Source organism: Lolium rigidum, chromosome 4, assembly GCF_022539505.1.
Source record: "Lolium rigidum isolate FL_2022 chromosome 4, APGP_CSIRO_Lrig_0.1, whole genome shotgun sequence".
Taxonomy (NCBI): Eukaryota; Viridiplantae; Streptophyta; class Magnoliopsida; order Poales; family Poaceae; genus Lolium; species Lolium rigidum.
This window is the reverse complement of record NC_061511.1, coordinates 235,300,218-235,322,684: the sequence shown is the minus strand read 5'-3', so window position 1 is coordinate 235,322,684 and position 22,467 is coordinate 235,300,218. Positions and strand designations below refer to the sequence as shown.

The 22,467-nt window shown below is 46.9% G+C and overlaps 2 protein-coding genes across 2 annotated transcripts; one reads left to right on the top strand and one right to left on the bottom strand.

The window, feature by feature from the left end:
* Nucleotides 1-882: 882 nt before the first annotated feature.
* LOC124649859 (desmethyl-deoxy-podophyllotoxin synthase-like) lies at nucleotides 883-2,678 on the top strand. The gene is made up of 2 exons (XM_047189423.1): nucleotides 883-1,792; nucleotides 1,872-2,678. The coding sequence occupies exons 1-2, from the start codon at nucleotides 1,031-1,033 to the stop codon at nucleotides 2,505-2,507; spliced, it is 1,398 nt and encodes a 465-aa protein (XP_047045379.1). The 5' UTR covers nucleotides 883-1,030; the 3' UTR covers nucleotides 2,508-2,678.
* Nucleotides 2,679-15,414: 12,736 nt separating this feature from the next.
* Nucleotides 15,415-16,739, bottom strand: LOC124649858 (non-symbiotic hemoglobin-like). Its single transcript, XM_047189422.1, has 2 exons — nucleotides 16,097-16,739; nucleotides 15,415-15,996 (listed from the first exon to the last, which is right to left on the bottom strand). Exons 1-2 carry the CDS (start codon nucleotides 16,189-16,191, stop codon nucleotides 15,615-15,617), a joined length of 477 nt encoding a protein of 158 aa, XP_047045378.1. The 5' UTR covers nucleotides 16,192-16,739; the 3' UTR covers nucleotides 15,415-15,614.
* Between the last annotated feature and the right edge of the window lie 5,728 nt (nucleotides 16,740-22,467).

Genomic DNA, 22,467 nt, shown 5'->3' with positions numbered 1-22,467 from the left:
GGAACGGGTCCCCTCGCCTTCCTGAAGACGAGCGAAGTGTTTTCTTGGTTGGTTTCTTTTGAGTTAACTTTTAAGAGTCTAGTCAGCGGATCTTGAGATGACAAAATTACCATAAGAGCAAGTAGAATAAGGCCTAGTCTGGCTACAAGCATTAAAATAATATATTTGTGTCTAGTTGGAGGAGAGAAGAGGAGAGAGAATATAAGTGCTAGCTCTAGCACGTGCTACTAGGCAAGTTGTGTCAATGAAGGTGGCCATCCATTGAGAAAATAGTGCATTTTATAGCCAATTATTGTACTTTTTGACTACAAGTTAGCTATAGATGACATGATATCTTGCTTATAGCCAGCAACTGACTACACTATTGAAGTTGCTCTAAGTATGACGCTACGGGTTTTTATAAGACACCGAAACGTATGGATACCACTTCCTCCAATAAATATATCTCAATATTAATTGTAGCCTGTGCGCATTCCGCGTGATGTTTAAACAAATATATGTATTATTAGGTCAACTACTGCCCCTGCATATCTTGTCGTTATGGTCTGATCAATTTCTCTTTTTTGCTTAATCTTTGTTCACCAAATTTAAAAATGTTGCATACGTCGGCTACCAAGAATCGTTCGAAGGCACGGTTTGCTTCCCAACATAAATCTGAGGACATCATGTTGTCTGGACATATTTGTGAGATGACTTTGTGTGAATTTTATGAGAGCTTATGAAATCCGTACTGTAGTAAACCTGTAGTTGACGCAGAAGTTCAACCGGCCGTTATAAACACCAACTTGGCAACCTGCCTTACAAGAGGGCCGAACGTCTCAGTCTCAGTCTTATATAAGCTTCAGAGCATAGAAAAGATGCATTCCCCCAGCAAGCCATGGCGCAAGATCTCCAGTACAGCTACCACCATTGCCTCCTCTTGGCCGCCATCCTCGTGCTCCCACTTCTCCTTGTCAAGCTCAGGCGGCACGGGAGCGGCCGCGAGACTAACCTGCCCCCGGGGCCATGGCCACTGCCGCTCATCGGCAGCATGCACCTCCTCGTCGGCGTACTCCCGCACCTCGCCATGCGGGACCTCGCCCGTCGGCTCGGCGCTCCGCTCATGCTGCTCCGCCTAGGTGAGCTTCGCGTCGTCGTTGCCTCGTCGGCGGCCGCCGCGAGGGCGGTCATGAGGACCCACGACGCCGCGCTCGCCACCCGACCGCTGACCGCCACCATCCGCGCGCTCACCAGAAGGGACGGCCTCGGCGTGGTGTTCGCGCCGCAGGGCGAGCACTGGCGCCAGCTCCGCAAGCTCTGCGTCAACGAGATCCTCAGCGCGCGGCGGGTCCGGTCCTTCCGCGGCTCCCGCGAAGCAGAGGCCGCCGCCCTCGTCGCGTCCATCGCGTCGCTGTCGTCGACGTCCGAGCCGGTGAACATCAGCTCCCTCCTCGCCACCTACGTCACCGACACGGCGGTGCGCGCTGTGGCGGGCGACCGAATGAGGGACCGCGACGCCTTCCTTGAGTGCGTGGACGAGGGCATCAAGGTGTCTGCCGGGTTCACCCTCGCCGACCTGTTCCCGTCCTCACGCCTCGCACGCGCACTCAGCGGGATGGCGCGACGCGCGGAGCTGCAGGGTGTCAAGATGAGCGGGATCATGGACGATGTCCTCGAGGAGCACCGCGTGAGGAGGTCGGCCACCGGTGCGGGGGACGAGGAAGAAGACATCGTGGACGTTCTGCTGAGGCTCCAGACGGACGGCGGGCTTCACGTTCCTCTCGAGACGGGAACCATCCGCGCCGTGATCAACGTAAGACCTAGCTTGTCAACAGAAATTGTTTTACTAGCAAAGCCTCACGCGCGCGTTCGACGCAATTCGTTCTTCGCAGGATCTGTTGGGCGCTGGGAGCGAGACCTCGGCGACGACGCTCCACTGGGCCATGGCGGAGCTGATGCGCGACCCGAAGAAGCTCCGCAGGGCGCAGGACGAGGTGCGCGGAGCCTTCGCCGGGGATAGCCGTGTCCGGGAGGAGGCCCTGCCGGAGCTCCGGTACCTGCAGCTTGTAATAAAGGAGACGCTCCGGCTGCACCCGGCTGTGCCGCTGCTCGTTCCGCGAGAGTGCCAGGAGCCCTGCCGCATCCTCGGCTACGACGTGCCGGTGGGCACCATGGTGCTCGTCAACGCATGGGCGATCGGGCGGGACGTCGAGAGATGGGGCAAGGATGCCGAGGAGTTCAGACCGGAGAGGTTCGAGGAGGCCGGCAACTGCGCGGTGGACTTCAAGGGGACGGACTTCGAGCTCGTGCCGTTCGGCGCGGGACGGAGGATATGCCCCGGCATAGCGCTGGGCGTCGCTGTCATGGAGCTCGCGCTGGCGAGCCTCCTCTTCCATTTCGACTGGGAGCTCCCTGGCGGCGCCGCCCCGCATGAGCTGGATATGACGGAGGCATTCGGGATCACGACGAGGAGGAAGAGCGACCTATGGCTGCACGCCACTGTTTGCGTGCCTCTTCCTAGCCTCTAGATACAATCATACAATGCTGCTCATGCATGGATTGCCTTCTCCATCAGGCTTTGTTCGGTTCCAGGAGATTAAACCCCTGCAGGGATTGGGAGAACCCTACTCGTCACACCAATCCTCTCCATATTTCCTTCTGGTCCCTGCCAGTCTGCCACAATATATTGATTTTCGGTTAATCCCTGCACAAACAGCAGCAGCAATGTGTTAGTGGAACCCCACGTAAATCGCACTTATATTTAATTTTAATTTTTCTAGTACAAATTTTAAGATAGAAACTTGCATTAAAAAGGTAAAATAAACTATAAATAGGACTTAGACGACACTTGACAACTCCACCGGGCAGCGACGAGCATATGCAGCAAGCAGCATCAACATAGGTAGGAGCACCAATCCAACAGAAGAAAAATGGGTGTGACTATTTCAGTTCGTTCTTAGGCGACTAATGTCATCGAATCTGCAGTTGCAACTCATATCGCAATTAATGACTAGCATGAATCAGGATGCAAAACAAATGGTATAAGATTTGATTGAGCATGAAGTTAGTTTTCAACTAGCTGAGAACTAGCAAATCCTAAGAAAAATAACAATTACTTTCAATCAACATAACATGTTATACAAATTTCACTCCCCGACCCCCGCGTCGTCTCTAGGGGCGGCTCGGGGGAACCCTACCCACCAGGCTCCACCCCTTCTCACTGTTGTCGGATGACTCCAACCGTGCTAAGCACGTGTCGAAGACGGCGGCGGCCGAGCCTCTACCGCGCGGCCGCGCTGCTCTCGTGGCTCCGTGCGGCGGCTCTGCTCCGGTGGGGGAGGCTCGGCCCCCTACGGCGGCGGCCACTCCCGGCGGTTTGGAGGCCCCCTCGCGCGCACGTGGACCCCTCTATCGCACCTCCGGTGGTGGAGCTCCGGCTCCTCTCTGCATCAGCCTAGCGGCGTCAACCTCAGCTGCTCTTGTGGCTGCAGCTCGTCGCGGTGGGGTGGGGTGGCGGGCGCCCTCCTACTCTGTGGATCCTCCTGTGGGGGTCAACAGCCTGCCGACTGTTGGTGGATTCGTCGATGGCACCCTGGAGGTGGGCGCCAGATATTGAAGGATCTGGCCCGTCGACTTCGCCGGCGGAGAGGTATATTGTGGCCCTGCTTTGTGTTGGCGCTGTCGTGCTTGCAGTTGTGTGCGGGCCAGTGGAGCTGCAGGATGGCTTGGGCCGTTTACTTGGCATGATGGCCTTGGAGCTACTAGCGAAAGTCTGCATGGCTATGGCCGGCAGTGGTTGCGCCTCCGGACGTTGTTCTCCTCGTTGGAGGCACTGCCGTGGAGTTTTCTCGACCTCCAAGCTCGGATCAGGCTCTTCGTGTGAAAGCTTTGACCTAGTTGGGTCAGGAGATGTGCGTCGTCTCACGTCGCTTACCTCATTTTGGGTGTCGCCTAGAAGACATTGATCACATCTACACCTCATTTGGGTTGGACGCACACAACATCGCGGTTGGAAGGTGTCCAACCGGCGATGTTGGTGTTCCATGTGGCGGCTTATGTCGAAACGATGGCACTGAAGAGTGATGGTTTGGTCACGGCATGACCTTGTTAGTCGCTTGGCCTAGCATGTCCGAGTTTTCTCCATGTTGGTCTTCCATTACTGTGGAGTCGGAGTTGCCATGTTCTGCGAGTGTCTTCTATCGGGCGGCGTACGATGACCTGCAAGGGGCGGTCCAGGTGAAGTTCTCCTTCGACAGGAGTCTTACGCATCCCCTCTCCGGAGCTTGTCATCCGAGTCAGAGCTGCATCCCTACACTACACGAGGAGCCACATGTTTGGCATTGGCCAGCCTGAGCCTCGTGGTGCCGCTTCGGCAAGGTCTTCTTTGGTGGTCGCTTCTTTGGTGAAGCCAGAGTCGTTGCGGAGTGCGGAGTGATGACGATGACCCCGGTGAGCAACCTCGACGATGATCTTCGCTTCAGTGGTCTTTGTGCAGCTTCGGTGGGTTTCAAGGGTAGTTGTGTGTGCCCTGTGACGGTCGTGTTCCATGGCAGTCGGTATGGGTGTTTGTACCCGCTTTTGGCCGATTTTCCATCAATAAACCAGTCACATGTTCTTCTCTATTAATAAAAATGGCAGGTCTTGCCTCGATTCAAAAGTTTGAATCAACTTTCACATCAATCGAAACTAGGTTCAATAAAAATGATCTCTCAAACAAATGAAGCATCAAGTGTTTTGAAACATCAAGTGAAGCATCATTTATTATAGTACAAAAAGCGAAAATATTAATTTATTATGTTTGAAGCATGTAACATCAAGTTCTTTGATCCACGATCCTTCCTGAAGTCTTCAGCTTCAAGGATGATTTGGCCCCTCGGCCCCTCATTAGTCATTCCTCATCTAATTTGCACAAGACAGATGAAATCAAGCACTAAAAATAGCATCACCGCACAATTTTGTCTAAAACATTATTTCATAAACTTATATGAAGCATTATGCCAGAATTTGCTTGGCTGAGCTGAAGATTAGAAAAAACGAGAAGAAAAAACAGACCATGACAACTACGACTTATCTGCTTGACAATTAAAATATAACATATCACATACATCATTATTCTCAAATTTATTTCCTTTTAGACTTAATACCATCGGTCTAGCTTTAACTTAACAAAGCCACACACTGCAAAGTACATCACAACCATGTTAGATGATAAGTTGTATACCATATGTCTTTGTATACGGATACTCTCCATGTACTATACGGCTTTTATGCCCCACTATATAACACGCAACCGTACCCAGCTCCATGGTACGTTCCGCCAAACTACGTTCAATATGGTATCAGAGCAGGCTCTTCCCTGACCTAGTTGCCGATCTCAAGCCGCCGCCGCCGCTCCTCTCCTGAGCCGCCGCCTCCTCTCCTACATCTCGTTGTCACCGCAGCCTCCCTGCGGTCACCGCGACCAAAACCCTACACCAAAAGTCCCCAAAACCAGCAAACCCGCTGCCGCCGTGTGCTAACCCTAAAGCCACCGCCGCCACCACACAACAAGACACCCGGCCGCCGCTGTAATCCAGCCGTCGCCGATCTCAAAACCCCACGATCAAAAAGCCCCAAAACCCTACATCCCATCACGTGCCTGCTGCCGCCATGAGTTCCTCCTCGTCAAGCTCTGGCCTCGTCGCCGCCCTTGGAGCTCCTCCGGCCCAACAACTCACCCGGGGAAACTTTCTGCTATGGAAGGCGCTGGTCCTCCCCGCTTTTCGCACAGATCGTGCCCCGCCGAAGATGATTGAAGTAGAGGATGCCGACAAGAAGAAAATCGCCGTGGAAAACCCGGCCTATGTTGCCTGGATGGCGAGGGATCAACAGGTGCTTCTATTCTTGCTGAACACGCTGTCTCCTGACATCCTTTCCCACCTCCTTGGAGTTGAGTCCACGGATGAAGCGTGGATCGCCATCAATGCTATGTTCAAAACCGCCTCTCGCACCAAAGCTCAACATCTGCGTGAACAGCTCAATGACACCAAAAAGCTCACTATGACTGCTGATCAGTATTACACGAAGATGAGAGGTTTTGCATCAGAACTCACTGCCCTTGGGAAGCCTATTGAGGAGGATGAGTTTCTTGGCTACTTACTTCATGGTCTTGACAAGACAGAGTACAATTCTCTCATCACAACCGTGAATCGCAACTCTGGCACTACTCTGGATGAATTCTATGATCAAATAGTTCCTCTTATGACATGCGCAATGGTGTTGAAGAAAATGGCACCTTCGTCTCTTCTGCAAACCTGGCCCGCCGTGACCGTGAGCAGGGCTCCCGAGGACGGTCCTCTCCTAAGCGGCGGTACTCCTCTCCGCATGGTCGCAGCCCCGATCGTGGCTCCCAACGCGGTGGAGGTAGTGGAGGTGGTGGTTACCGCCACACTAGAGACGACGACCGCGGCTCCTGTCGCGGTGATGATCATGGCTCATGGCGGAGTGATGACCGTCGTGGTGACCGTGATCGTCGTGATGATAGACGCGACAAGCGTCGTGATCGTGATGATGGTGACTGCTATCGCCACTCTGATGGGGGTGGACGCCGTGACCGTGCCCCTACTCCCTTTGTTGATATTGAATGTCAAATTTGTAAGATCTATGGTCATCCCGCCTCTGACTGTTGGTGGCGCTATTCGGATGACAAGAAGTACACGGGAGATAAAGGAGAAAAGGGTGCACACCTTGCATCCTATGGAGTGGACACAAATTGGTACACTGATACGGGTGCCACTGATCATATCACAAGTGAGTTGAACAAGCTCCACATCGCCAACAAGTACAATGGACAAGATCGGGTTCACACTGCTGAAGGTAAAGGCATGCCCATTAGTCATATTGGTAATTCAATTTTGCGTACCCCTCACGGCTCTTTTGATCTTAACAACATTCTTCATGTCCCTAATGCATCAAAAAAACCTTTTATTTGTGCATAAGTTCACTCTTGATAATCATGTCTTTATTGAGTTTCACCCTTTGTTCTTCTTAATCAAGGACCAGGAAACTCGAAGAATTCTGTTTAGGGGCCCCTGCTATGGTGGTCTCTATCCCTTGGTGCCCATGTTTCATGAGACCTCCAAGCTTGCATTCGCCGCAATAAAGCCGTCATCCTCTACATGGCATCGTCGTTTAGGTCATCCATCTTCTTTTGTGGTTAAACAAGTTCTTAGGAAAAATAAAATAGCTTAAACCCATGAGAGTACCCCATATATTTGTGATTCTTGTCAGTTAGCTAAGAGTCATCAGTTGCCATATCCTATATCTATGCTCCTCTAGAACAAGTATTCTCTGATGTATGGGGCCCTGCTCCTCTCTTGTGGGAAAACATGCATACTATGTAAGCTTTATCGATGATTTTAGTAAACTTACATGGATCTATTTGCTCAAGAAGCGTTCTGATGTTTATCAAGCCTTTCTTAATTATCAACAATTTGTTGAGCGCAAGTTTGATAGAAAAATAGTTACTGTGCAAACAGATTGGGTTGTGAGTATGAGAAATTAAATGGACTTTTTCAGCAAGTTGGCATTACACATCATGTTTCCTGTCCCCATGCACATCAAGAAAATGGCTCAGCTGAAAGAAAACATCGCCATATAGTTGAAGTTGGTCTTGCCTTGCTTGCAAATGCATCTATGCCTCTTAAATTCTGGGATGAAGCCTTTATCACTGCCACTTTTCTCATCAATTTACTTCCCAGTAAAGTTCTAAATTTTGAGACTCCTACAGAACGCCTTCTCCATGTTACACCAAATTATGATGCTCTCAGAGTTTTTGGTTGTGTTTGCTGGCCTAATCTTTGCCCTTATAATAAACGCAAACTTGCTTTCCGCTCCAAGCAATGTGTTTTTCTTGGCTACAGTCCTCTTCACAAAGGAGTCAAGTGCCTCGATGTGTCCACTAGTCGTATATACATTTCCCGTGATGTTGTCTTTGATGAAAATGTGTTCCCTTTTGCCTCTCTACATCCTAATGTCGGTGCTCTTCTTAAAAAGGAAATTTTGCTCCTTCCATCATCCATTGATTCATCATCATCACATCAGGGTGTACGTAATTTTGATAACCATATGTCTCCTATTGTGCCTATTGTTCATGTGCTACAAGATGTGGACGGTGCTGCTGAAAATCCTCCCGAAAATGAAGTTGAAATTCGCTCAGAAATTGATGTTGATGATCTGCCAGAAAATAACGAAACTGGCGCTGAAAACGATGCAGAGGAACATTCCCTGACGCTCTCTGATCCCGAGGCCGCGTCGGATCCCGAGGAGGATCCTCCTGCCTCTGGCCTGGACGCTAGCGCCAGACAGTCCCTGCCCGCGCGTGCTGGCCACACGCCCGCGCCCTCGCCATCTGGCGCCTCGCCAGCCGCGCCGGGGCGGTCCCCGCCGATGTCTCCATCAGCGCATGCTCGACACACGCCTCCGGCTAGCCCCTTTTCGCCACCTGGTGCTGGCAGCCCCGGGCGCCGGTCCCCTCTGCTGGAGTCTCCTGTCCTGTCTGCCAGAGAATCTGGGGCAGGTTCTGGATCTTCTGTGGCTGCAGCCAGTGGGGAGACTACTACTGCTGAAAACTCCGCTGAAAATTCTGATGACCACTCTGATGATTCAAGCACCAGTATTGCTGCACCACAACCGTCTCCACCTGCTGAACCACGAACTCGTCTTCAAAAAGGTATAAGAAATCCGAAAAAGTATACTGATGGAACTGTTAGATATGGCATGTTGTCTTCTACAGGTGAACCATGCACTCTTGTGGAAGCTCTCATTGATCCAAATTGGAAACAAGCAATGCAAGTATGATGCTTTGATTGACAACAAGACCTGGCACCTTGTTCCTCAAGGCAAACACAAAAATCTAATTGACTGCAAATAGGTGTATCGTATTAAAAAAAGGCAGATGATACTATTGACAGATATAAAGCACATCTTGTCGCAAAAGGTTTTAAACAAAGGTATGCCATTGATTATGAAGATACTTTCAGCCCTGTAGTTAAAATTTCTACTATCAGAACTGTTCTATCTATATCTGTCTCTCGTGGATGGAGTCTACGACAGCTAGATGTCAAGAACGTGTTTCTTCATGGTGTTCTGGAAGAGGAAGTTTATATGAAACAACCTCCAGGTTTTGAAAGTTCTTCTGTACCAAATTATATTTGCAAACTTGACAAGGCTCTATATGGGTTGAAATAAGCACCTCGAGCATGGTATTCAAGGCTTTGCTAAGTTATGTGCTCTTGGATTTGTTCCCTCAAAGGCTGATACTTCACTGTTTCTTTACAACAAGTCAGGTATCATCATATATATGCTTATCTATGTTGATGACATCATAGTAACAAGCTCCTCTGATCATGCCATTACCTGTTTGCTTCGAGATTTAAATGAGAACTTTGCCATAAAGGATCTAGGTGATTTACATTATTTTCTTGGTATTGAAGTCAAAAGAACTCATAATGGTTTGGTTTTGACACAAGATAAATATGCAAATGATTTGATTGCAAATGTTGGAATGAATGGATGTAAGGCTACACCTACACCTCTGTCTTCTACCGAAAAGTTGTCTCTTTATGATGGTACACCTCTAGGTCCTGAAGATATATAGTACACAATATAGAAGCACTGTTGGAGCTTTGCAATATTTGACTTTGACACGCCCGGATTTGGCTTTCTCAGTTAATAAGCTATGTCAGTTCCTTCATGCTCCAACTACAGATCATTGGACAACAGTTAAGCGCATACTTAGATATGTTTTTGATACATTGAAAGTTGGCATTACATTTGCAAGATCTCCCTCCATGTTTCTCGGTGCTTTCTTAGATGCAGATTGGGCAGGTTCTCTTGATGATAGGAGATCTACAGGTGGTTTTGCCATATTTGTTTGGCCAAAATTAGTCTCTTGGAGTGCCAGAAAGCAAGAAACTGTATCTAGATCAAGTACTGAAGCTGGATATAAGGCTTTGTCTAATGATATAGCTGAGTTAATTTGGGTTGAAGCTCTTCTTGCTGAACTTGGAGTAAAGTTAAGGGGAAAACCATGTCTTTGGTGTGACAACTTAGGTGCTACCTACTCGTCTGTAAATCCAGTGTTTCATGGTCGAACCAAACACATTGAGATTGATTTTCATTTTGTGAGAGAGAGAGTTGCTGATAATCTCTTAGATATCAAGTTTATTTCTAGCAAAGATCAGGTTGTTGATGGTTTCACAAAAGCTCTTCCTATTAGAAGGTTAGATGAGCTAAGCGTAATCTCAACCTTTCAAAAAGTTTAGGTTAAAGGGGAGTGTTAGATGATAAGTTGTATACCGTATGTCTTTGTATACGGATACTCTCCATGTACTATACGGCTTTTATGCCCCACTATATAACACGCAACCGTACCCAGCTCCACGGTACGTTCCGCCAAACTACGTTCAATAAACCATACAACCAAGTTCACAATACATGGGTCACACCGGAACCCCAAAACACACACAAAAGCACGACAAAGTTCGGCGCGTACATCATACTGATACAAGTGGCCCTCAAATGAACCAGAAAGCTAGAGGCTATAGTACTCAAGTCGTCAAGGTGGTGTGTAGACGCTTGATCTCCCACATCGTTGCGTCTAGATCTCACATGCATCCTCTATTGCTGCATATAAATAAGCTCTTTGTAAAGTGCACCAGCAAGTTTGCCAATAAGGAAGCCTTCTATAATAAGCTTGTTCTTAGTGTTCCAAATGGTCCCAAACTATGCAGAAAAAGTAAAACATAGTAGTCTATGATACAATGGATAGAACCTGTAAAATCGTGATGAATTCACTGCCATGTCGGGTTCCAATCACAGTGCAAGCGTTTTCTAACCCCTGCTCATATGAATTTTTCTACGGGGCAACTAAAGATGATGTGCCTACTGACGAGGGATCACCTTGCTAATACCTACAGATTGTAGACTTGGGTTTCGGGAAAGAGCGATGATGGAGATTCCGGGAGCGGGATTGGGCAGAGATTGGCACACGATATACCCAGCTTCGGGTCCCCTCGGTGGAGGATCCCTACGTGATGCTAGCAATCTAGTATATGATCACAAGTATGTTTACAGGGGCTGCCGTAGGTGTAACTATGTTGTCTATCTTGTCTATCTCCCTCCCTCATATGGGTGCCCTAGCTAGCTTTATATATGCAACCAGCCTAGAGTTTTACAAGAGTCCTAGTCGACTACTTCTTCGGGTTGCCTTCTTGAGCCTTCTCCATATTGGACCGAGCCGGGTATGGTAATAATGGGTACCCAAAAGGTATGCCCATGACACCTACAATCATCCAAGTCCCTCATTCCCAAAAGAAGCGAGACCTAACCTTATTGAAGATCGCATGAGTTGAGCTATAGAGCATGTAAAGACTCAATGCAAACATCATCATACTAGAGATGCAAGAGCGAGTAAGTTCAAGCTTCCCTGCTGAGGCCAAGAATAGGCCCTCCAAGGGTCCACCATGTGACCTACCTTCCCGGTTTTAGGAAATCCCAATCCGAGGCCCGTCGTGCCTTTTCACTCACAAGGAGACTGAGGTACGTGATAGAAAATTTCCATAGCTTGCAGTTAAGAAAGTTTGCCATCCGGATTTTCTCTAGTGTTGTAGTCCCTGCTACAATCACCCTAATCTTGCAAAAGTTGATCTTATGACCCAACATGTTCTCAAAGCATAGCAGAATAAGATTGAGGTTGGCTATCCCATGTTTGTCGGTTCAATAAGAAGCATGGTGTCATCCGCAAATTGCAGATGGGTCACTTCCCATGGGATGAGGTGGGGAACTACTCCACTAATGTGTCCCGCCACACAGTAGCATGGGATATCATCGCCGCCATCGAGTCAACCATGAAGTAAAACAAGATCAGGGAAAAGCGGATCTCCTTGTGAGGCACCCCTCGCAATCCTAAAGATCGGCCCAATCTGCACATATTGACGTTGACCGCTGTTTTCCCTCCCGAGACCAGCTGCATTAGGTTGTGAACCCTTGCGCCGAAGAACCATTCCGGAGTAGGACCTCCCGTAGGAAGCCCCGGTTAACCCTATCATAAAAAAAATTCGAAGTCCAGTTTGAGAAATAATTAACCCCCCTAACCTTTTCTTTCTCAATACAGGCGCGATCTCATACAATTTCAAAACCCATTCATGAAGCGCTCGATCCTTAATAAAAACCAATTGGCTACTGTGAGCTTAAGGAGGAAGACAAATGCCATAGTCCTTAGCTATAAACTTAAAGATGATGTTAATATGCGTGATAGGGCTTCTAACAATTAAAATGAACGGTCCAACCATATACCTGCTTGACAAGAACTTGCCACTATATCAAGAATGCATGTTAACTGCAACATCAACTCACCACTAGCAGATTAGTCGTAACCAGAGTTCCAATAGCATTATGGCATAATCTTTGAATGTTGCAGATATATCAAGTATGAAAGGGCTACTCAAGAGGGAAAAACTGTTTCATCCTTTTGATACCTCATGCCTCCATGGTACAAATCGCGAACTGCAAAATGCATCATTACCGGCAAATATATTCTAATCGTTATTGTAATCTACATAAAAGTAGAGTAGACTTTCAATGAGCACAAAATTTTAAGAAACGGTATGGCATGCAACTATTGATATCGGTGAGCATTAAATCAATCAAATGTTTATTTTTTTACATAGATTTACCGCATACATTAATTGGGTTTTGCTAGTTCTCGCGAACTGCTAACCGTCAAATTACGTGCTGAGATTCGTACAAAATTTGTTGCTTTTTTCATGTGTTGTTTTGCACGAGTTTCAAACAGCTCTTGGCTTGGTCTAGGAAATTGAGAGGCAAACATCAAGTATGAAAAAGTTGTGCGTTTAGAGAATATTGAACCCTAAACCTCCTGTATACACGGCTGCTTCTACTAGCAGGCCAAAGATCTAAGGACCTGCTTGATTTTCAGGATTTCACAAACATAGGAATAGGAAAAAACAAAAGAATGGGATAGGAATGTATGTGTAATCCCATAGGGTTGTAAAAGCATAGGAATTTACGAACTTAGATGTTTGATTTGCAGGAATAGAAAAAACACATGAATCCTTAAAATCATAATTAAATCATGCCTAAAACAAATGTAAAAGGTAAGATTAAGTCAGTATCATGCAACTTATGACCTATCTCTCGTTCTTTGTGCATAGGAATGTAAAAATAGGTTTGAGTGAATTTCCTTATGAAATCTAAATCAAAGGAAAAAAATCCTATACTTTTCATATATCCCATTCCTTTGAATCGAATGAATAGTGACATTAAAGAAAAATTTCCTATTCCTATGATTTTCCTCCAACATTCCTATGAATCAAACATGCCCTAATTTGTTACACGGTTGATCAAGTCTTATTATAATATGAAGTGTTGCCGGAAGACTTTTTTCCATGTTTTTGCTCTTTTTTTATTTTCATTTTGTTCGTAACTAAGTACTTAAATTTGTTTGACATAGAGCAATGAAACTTTTTTCAGTTGCAAGTGTAATTGCAACTGAGATTTCAACATAGAGCAATGAAACTTTGTCTAGTGGCAAGCGTAATTGCAACTTTTGTTTGCAAGTTGAGTTGCAACTAAGATTTTTTCTAGTTAAAAGTGTGGTTGCAACTGAGACTTTCCCCAGTTGCAAGTGTGGTCAGAAATGGAACTTTTTCAGTTGCAACATAGAGCAATGAAATTGAGACATTTTTATTTGCAAGTTGGGTCGCAGCCGAGAATTTTGAAAATATTCAAATCATGAAAATGTTCATTTTTTAATTATTCAGATTTAAAATATTCAGCATTCAAATTTATTCATTCTACTGTGAGAACGACAACAAAATTCCTAGAACGAACTTCGTTTTCAGTACACTGAGCTCTAGAGAGTTCCATGTTAATTATATGATGACATGTAAGTACCAAATTATGACAGAATGGCCAAATAAAATTATATAATTACTCATAAAGACAAGCTATAATATATATGGTGTGACTAGTTCTTAGTCTATTGGGAACTAACTTCATTCTCAGTGAAGTGACATCATCTAATCTCAGTTGCAACTTATGCGTAGATTGAGCACCGAGCACCAAATTTTCCCTCCATGCAACATTGACAAGATGGTCAGCTGGTGTTTAATTATGGTCGCCACCAATGATACAGTAGATTTTGATAAGATATGTCCCTTGTAGTTCTATTTGCGGTTATCTTTCTAACTTGGCAACTGCTAGGCACCTACTGGCAGAAACGGAAAATACCAGCCACCTCCAAAGTTGTCTAATGCACTTAATTAAGTGAGAAACTATCTCGCGTCCGATAAATACAACAAAAATGTTTTTTGTGTGCCACTTTTTTTTCTATATGCAACAATATTTTCCAACAGTTTCCCCTTGTTAGTAAAAGTCGTGAAAAAAGATTGCAAACATTTGAATGTGCTAATGTAGCAAAAAAGTAAAACATGTGCACCAAATTCCCATTTGGTTGCAGAAAAATATTTAAAAAATGTGTCACTATTTGCAACATTTTGAACAGACCCATGTAGTAAAAACAACAAGATATGCAACAAAATTCCCAATTTATTTGCAATAAAATAAAACACAGAAAACAGTGCATCCAACATATTTGCTCAACTCATCCAACATTACAAAAAAAAGTTTGCAACATTTGGAGGAAAAAAGAACATGTTTGCAGCATGAGAGATATCCCTTAAAAGCACCACCAAAATGATTTCAGCAAGATGAGCTTGTGCATGTAGCAAAAAACATTGTTTGTACCATGTTAAAACACTGTGTGCACTGCCAATGACTATTTCTTGGAGGTTGGAGGCAGCCACCTATCATCTATTTGAGCTCACCAACCATGGACCCAGCTCAGTGGAACCCCATGTGAGATAGATGGACGCCCCCGGATCCATTTCCCTCCTTATCGCCCTCTATTAGGGCTTGTTTGTATGGACCCGAGGTCCACCTCCAGTATGCATGGAGGAGAGAAAGGTGTGAGGTGCTTTTCGGGTGGGGTTGTGGAAGGGTCTGACGAGGGGTTCCTCGGGGTGAGAAGGCGGATGACCACGAGGGAAGCTTGCGCCAGCCAACCAGCATCGATGTCTCGAGGGATGGAGGAGGTGAGGAAGAGAGCGGCGTAGTCGTGCTGGGTAGTAGGATGTTCAGAGGAAGACGCTTATGTTGTAACCGGCTGACGCTACTTCTGATTGAGATAAAGCATTTTCCTTCTAATTTTGCACCTCACATTTATGGATTTACCTTTTTTTTGAAGGTTGATCCACAAGACAGTGCAAGAATCAAATGATGCTTGTAACCTTCACTAGGTGGTCAAAGGATCTATTTGTAACTTGTGTTACTTGAAGAGTTGTTTGTGGTTATTAGTGGTTTTATTTTTAGAAAAATAGCTGCTATATGATTCATGACAATTTAACATAATTTTGCAGAAGTCTTTTTCAGTATTCATCAACGACAACAACGGTTGACAAATTAGCCTAATCCTCCACAACCCACGGACAATCCAGTATTTCAGACTACCAGTACACACACATCCGTCGCGCCGTCGCGGAGTCAGAGTATCCCTTGGCATGCCGCATGGCGCATCAAGCCGAGGCAGCGAGCTTCATCTCCTCTTTGATGGCGGCGGCGAGTTGGTCGTAGGCCTCCTCCCACGCGCCCTTCATCTCGGGCGTCCAGATGTCCGGGACCGCGCCCTCGATGGTGTCCAGAAGCGCCGTCTTCACCACCTCGAAGTGCGCGTCGGCGACGCCGGCCTTCACGTGGGTGGCGCCGAGCCGCCTCAGCGTGGCCTCCCTCACTTTCACGTCGCCGGTCTTCCGCAGCTGCGTGGCCGACTCACATGCCATGACGAAGACGGTGACGGCGTGGGCCTTGAGCTTCGGGTGGCTCTCCAGGGGCGTGTCCTCGCCAGCGTCGCGCAGGAACGGGAACATTGGCTTCGCCGCAGGCGCAATCTCGAAGATCCTGTGATATCATGTGACACAACACAATGCACGGCGTGCGTTAGTCCAGTGATGGCGAGATTCAGACACACGGTGCATGAGCAATGCAAGTAAACGGACACCTGAGGAAGAACTTGAGAGCGATGGATTCAGAGTCCGGCTTCATGGCTTTCCATGATCGTAGGACTAGCTCCTCCTGTGCCTCACTAAACCCCATCGATTGATTCTATGTGCTGATCTTCCTAGTTTATTGTGTTCTTGGTGCGTGTGATCGTGTAGGAGTACGACTGTATGAGCTGTGATCGTTTATATAGGCAATGCAAGGGTGGCTCTCTGTTGGCTCGAGGAGATGAGCTCATCATGCTGTTCATTAGACGCCCCTTGGACGCATGAGCGGGGCAGAGACTTCTGTGGGCTGACAAAACTAAGCTATCGTGATAATTCGCTGAAGACTTTTGGCTGATCGTCCACATGCTGCCCGCATCCCAAAAAAGGAAACAAATTCGTTTTTCTTCAACTATTGTTTTGTTGTTGAGAAATTCCACTACTCTTTTGGGAGATTCTACATGGCCTACTTGAACACAAAAAATCTTTCTGCAAACAGAAGATATTACAAATAGACTGACACTGTACATGCTTGGAACGATATGCTGCACACGGGTTATCTCTTAACAAGCACTGTAACTGGCCATGGCCAAGCAATCAAAGATTCAAAGTGGATTGTGGATCTAAAACGGCACGCAGCATTATATCATCGCGTCAATACTTTTTTTCTTTTGCGAATTAACACATATGAATATATTCATACTGAACTCTGTACCTGAGGAAAAAACTTAAGCGCGATGGCGGCGGAGTCTGCCTTCATGGCGTCCCACGCGCTCAGCACCAGCGCCTCTCCTCGCTGAAGCTGGTGTTCACCACCACCGGATCCTCCGATGGCTTCTCCATCGTGGCTTCCATGGCCGCAGCCTGTTGCTCCTCCACGTTGCCGCTGCTCATGTCTGTCGTCTATCCAAAAGATGCCTGTCCGGGGGTGCGATGATATGATATCGATCAGTAGCTTCCCAGGTCGCAAGCAGCCAAGGAAGGAGTGGGATGGCGCGACGTTGATCAGTGAACGGCTCACGGTCACTTACAGGGGTCAAGGAGATGACGGGCTTGATTGAGGCCGTTAGCAGGAGCGGCAGAGAAATAAAAAACTTCAGGTGCCGACGAACGGGAGTGTTGTGGACGCCGCATGCTGTCCGCTAGCCCGGATTTGTGGTGGGCTACCCCCGGCTACCAGCTTCTCTTTTTTTTTTACGATAAGAAAACAACTCTGACAAACTCTAAGACATGTAATTGTTAGAGTTGTTTTCTTCTCTAAGACATGTAATTGTCAGAGTTGTTTTCTTCTCTAAGACATGTAATTGTCAGAGTTGTTTTCTTCTCTAAGACATGTAATACGTTTTACATTTTTCTGAGATAAAGTACTTTAGTGCTTTCCTCACAATTACTCGTTAAAATATATGTATTATAGATGCATCATAAACAAGTAAAACTAATGCAATGTAAATGTAAATGTGGCTTTCATTTACATTTTAAATACAAATATGAAGCATGCAACAAAATGATATATAAAAAGGGAAATGTTTAACTTGTAGTTAATAGAATGGTACTGTCTGAGAAAAATGTGAAGCGTAAACTATATATATAGGTATGCTCCAAGACATGCGATAGGACATGGATAGAAAAAATTGTTGTGAATGAGCAACTAGTATTCACTGTTGGGCCAAAGGTCAGTACATTTACATGGTGAAAGTGCATGGAGCCCCCATGTGTGGTTTTGGTAATTAATGACAATCCCTATGGACTAATGTTTGCATTGAGTTATATTTGTAGGAGTTGTTCATAGGCAATGCTTGAACCATATGTTAGCTTCAAGATTGCAATAAGAAGCAAATGAAGAAGATCAAGTGTCAAGTATGTCTTGAAGGTGAAGATGAAGTGAGCTCTCAAGGTTAACTTCAAGACATCAACGAAATGAAGTGCAAGTTCAAGATGAGCCAACTTGAAGAGATCATATGCTTGAAGGCAATGCTTGAACCATATGTTGGCTTCAAGATTGCAATAAGAAGCAAATGAAGAAGATCAAGTGTCAAGTATGTCTTGAAGATGAAGATGAAGTGAGCTCTCAAGGTTAACTTCAAGACATCAACGAAATGAAGTGCAAGTTCAAGATGAGCCAACTTGAAGAGATCATATGCTTGAAGCTTGCCATGAAAAAATGATGTGCAAGTTCAAGATGAGCCATCTCGAAGAGATCCTTTGCTTGACTCTTGCCATCCATATGGTGATCATGGATATGTGAAGATGCGCCGAAGAAGAAGCTCTCCCATGGTGGATTATGGGGGAGCAATCCATATGGTGATCATGGATATGAGAAGATGCGCCGAAGAAGAAGCTCTCCCATGGTGGATTATGGGGGAGCAATCCACAAGACTTCGTCAAGCAAGCACAATCAAGAAAGGCGTTCCATCTTGTTGCGGTCAAGACCGTCATCATCAAGCTCAAGTGAAATGCGCAAGGTTAAGGTTTGCTCTTGATAGGGTTTCTTTCTCACCGGTCTCATGGTGTAGTTGGAGACCGGTTTATAGTTTAGTTGCCGTACTATCAAGAGGGCTCTCGAGTGAGTAACTCGATCGTATCGTTCGGAGAGAGCTCAAACCTTTACATCCTTGCATCATATTTCTTGGTTGTTATTTGGATCTTATCCATGTAATGTTTTATAACTTGTACTTATTCTCATGACAAGCTCTAGTTCATCGAAAACGGATTTTGCATAGATCACTTGTTGCATTTTCGAGGTTGGAGGTTTTACCGGTATGTCTTTTTTAGATAGGTCAAACCTTTCATCATTTGTTTCTATCCTCCCTTGTTGGACTATGATGGTTCTCTGCATGATCTCGTAGAGCTTGTTCCTAGCTTCAAAACAAGCCCAAGATCATCAAAATCGGAGTCCGGATGCTAAAGTTATGCCCGTTTCAGTTTGCTGTCTCTGCCAGTTTTCAGGGGGGCGGAAAATCCGGGCCAGATTTTCCGGGACGGATTTTTTGCAAATATCCGGGCCCCCAAAATCGGCTAAGGACTTTCTGGCGATGCTCACTGGATAGGGGGCCGGACTTTTGTCCGGAAATTCCCCAAGGCCGGATTTTCCGGGGGGGGGGGGGGATTTTCCGGCCCCAACTTAGGCCGGAATATCCGGCCCTCGTTTTGTCCCAACGGCTCGATTTTCTTGGGGGGTATAAATACCCCCTTCTTCCTCCTTGGGCTGGTGCTTCTCTCACTCTCTCTCTCCTCCATTGTTGAACTGGAGAAGCTTGCTCTATCTCTCAATCCCTCCATGATTCTTGCCCCCATTTGAGGGAAAAGAGAGAGGAGATCTAGATCTACATTTGTACCAATCAAATCCATCTCTTTGTGAGTGAAACTCTCTAGATCTTGATCTTGGTGTTCTTTGTGAATTCCTTTGTTCTTCCTCTCTTTTCCCCCCAATAGATTTTGTAGCTTTGTTGGAATTTGAGAGAGAAGGACTTGAGCATCTTTGTGGTGTTATTGTCATTGCATTTGGTGCATCGGTTTGAGGTTTCCACGATGATTCGTGGAAGTGAAAGCAAGAAGGTTGTTACTCTTGGGTTCTTGGAACCCTAGACGGATTCTAGGCCTTTGTGGCATCTTAGTGGTGTTCTTGGGGACTCCAATTAAGTTGTGGAGATTCTTCAAGGGCAAGGCCTTTGTGGCATCTTAGTGGTGTTCTTGGGGACTCCAATTAAGTTGTGGAGATTCTTCAAGGGCAAGGCCTTTATGGAATCTTAGTGGTGTTCTTGGGGACTCCAATTAAGTTGTGGAGATTCTTCAAGGGCAAGGCCTTAGTGGAAATTTATTGGGAGCCTCCAATTAAGTTGTGGAGATAGCCCCAAGCTTTGTGCGGGTTCGGTGACCTCCCTAAGGTTCCATAGTGGATCGAGAACATCCCTTTTGGTGGGAATTCTCGAGGAGAATACGGTGGCCCTCGTGCATTTGGAGTGACTTGTCCTCCACACCGCTCCAACGGAGAGTAGCACTCGCAAGAGTGTGAACTTCGGGATACATCGTTGTCTCCGCGTCACTTCGGTTATTCCTATACCCGAGCTCTTTACTTATGCACTTTACTTTGTGATAGCCTTCGTGCTTGAAGTTATATATCTTGCTATCACCTAGTTGCTTATATTGCTTAGCATAAGTTGTTGGTGCACATAGGTGAACCATAGTATATGGGCTTTGGGCTTGACAAAGTAAACACTAGTTTTATTCCGCATTTGTTAAGCCCATCTCGTAAAAGTTTTAAACCGCCTATTCACCCCCCCCCCCTCTAGGCGACATCTGTGTCCTTTCACATGGTGCAATATGCAGGGAACCCCTCATACACTGGAAATATACAGTAAATGGTCTATACATCACTAACACCCCACCCCCCTCAAACTCATGGTGGATCAACAACACTGAGTTTGGAGAGAAAGAACCCATGTTGTGCTCTAGTCTGGGCCTTGGTGAAGAATTCAGCAAGCTGTAGCTCGGAAGGCACATAATGAAGAGCCATAACATGATTATGCACAGCCTGACGCACATAGAAGGCATCAACACCGATGTGTTTTGTGAGCTCGTGCTTCACCGGATCACGCGCAATGCTGATGGCACCATTATTGTCTGATAATAGAGGAGTCGGGGCGTCAGCAGAAACACCAAAATCCGCAAGTAACCAGCGTAACCAAGTCACCTCAGCCGTCAATAGAGCCATCTCTCGCAACTCAGCCTCGACACTCGAACGAGAGACTACATCCTTCTTCTTGGTCTTCCAAGCAATGAGAGAGCCACCAAGAAAAACACAGTAGGCAGAAAGAGACTTGCGATCCTCTGGATCGCTAGCCTAGGTAGCATCTGGGTAGGTCTGGAGCTGTAAGGAGCTGGGGCTAGGAAAGAAGAGACGACGGGAGATAGTGCCACGAAGATGCCGTAGGACACGAAGGAGATGTCTATAGTGGACACTAGTGGGAGTAGACATGAACTGACTCAGAATGTGGACCGGATAGGAGATGTCAGGACGAGTGACAGCAAGATAGACAAGCCTCCCAACCAGGTGACGATAGCGAGTCGGGTCCGGGAGAGGATCACCATCAGTGGCTCGGAGGTGGACATTGAGCTCCATAGGAGTCTCGACAGTGCGTTCATCACCAAGAGCGGCACGAGTGAGAAGGTCATGAATATACTTCTCCTGGGAGATATAGAAGCCATCGGAGGTAGAGGAAACCTCAAGCCCAAGAAAGTAGCAGAGAGGACCAAGATCAGTCATGAGAAACTGATCACGAAGACGGGTCTTGACAAAGGCAATGTACTCAGGGTCGTCACCTGTGATGATCATGTCATCGACATAAAGAAGAAGGAGAGTCCGACCACGAGAAGAAGTGTGAACAAAGAGCGCATGGTCATGTGCGCTTGGGACAAAGCCAGCTGAGGTCACCACAGAGGCGAAACACTGAAACCAGGTGCGAGGGACTTGCTTAAGGCCGTAGAGAGAGCGTCGGAGACGACAAACTATGCCATCGGGAATAGAGTAGCCAGGAGGTGGCTGCATGTATACCTCCTCACTTAACTCACCGTTAAGGAAAGCATTCTGCACATCAAGCTGAGAGACAGACCAGTGACGAACAGAAGAAATGACAAGAAGAGTACGAACAGTGGTCATGTGAGCCACTGGAGCAAAGGTCTCATCATAGTCACGGCCATGCTCCTTCTGAAAGCCGCGAGCCACAAGACGAGCCTTGTAGCGCTCAAGAGAACCATCAGAGCGAGTCTTGATCTTGTAGACCCACTTGCAGGTGATGGGACGAACAGAGGAAGGAAGAGTGACAACATCCCAGATGCCAGTACGCTCAAGAGCAGCAATCTCCTCAGCCATCGCTAGCTGCCATTCGGGATGAGCAAGTGCATCCCGATAAGAGGTCGGCTCACGGACAGCAGAAAGACCGTAGTGAGTGGGAGAATAACGATCAGGATGAGGACAAGGACGAGCACGAAGATGATGAGTCTGCTCGGACGGAGAGGGCATCGCACCAGAGGTGGAGGGCATGTCAGGAGAAGCAACATCATCCTCGCGTGGACGACGGGAGTAGTGAAAAGGGTAGGGAGGGACCACCGTGGTCGAGGAAGGTGACATGGGAGAGGAAGGTGTGGAGGGTGGGAAGGATGGTGAGGGAGGAGAGGGGGTCTGGTGGGCGAAGGAGGAGAGGGTGGTGAGAGACTCGGCAGAGCAGGGACCTGAGGCACAGGAGGAGGTGAGTCAGGAAACATGAGAAAAGAGATATCATCCATCGAGAAGGAAGAGGAGGAGGGACGCGGGTAGAAGGGACGAGACTCATCAAAAGTGACATCCCGAGATATGCGCATCCGAGGACCAATAGGATCCCAACACTTATAT

Coding starts and splice junctions, on each gene's coding strand:
- LOC124649859 (XM_047189423.1), top strand. CDS start 1,031: ATGCACCTCCTCGTCGGCGTACTCCCGCACCTCGCCATGCGGGACCTC. Junction 1,793..1,871: donor CCATCCGCGCCGTGATCAAC/GTAAGACCTAGC, acceptor CGTTCTTCGCAG/GATCTGTTGGGCGCTGGGAG.
- LOC124649858 (XM_047189422.1), bottom strand. CDS start 16,191: ATGGGGTTTAGTGAGGCACAGGAGGAGCTAGTCCTACGATCATGGAAA. Junction 15,997..16,096: donor GCTCTCAAGTTCTTCCTCAG/GTGTCCGTTTAC, acceptor ATGATATCACAG/GATCTTCGAGATTGCGCCTG.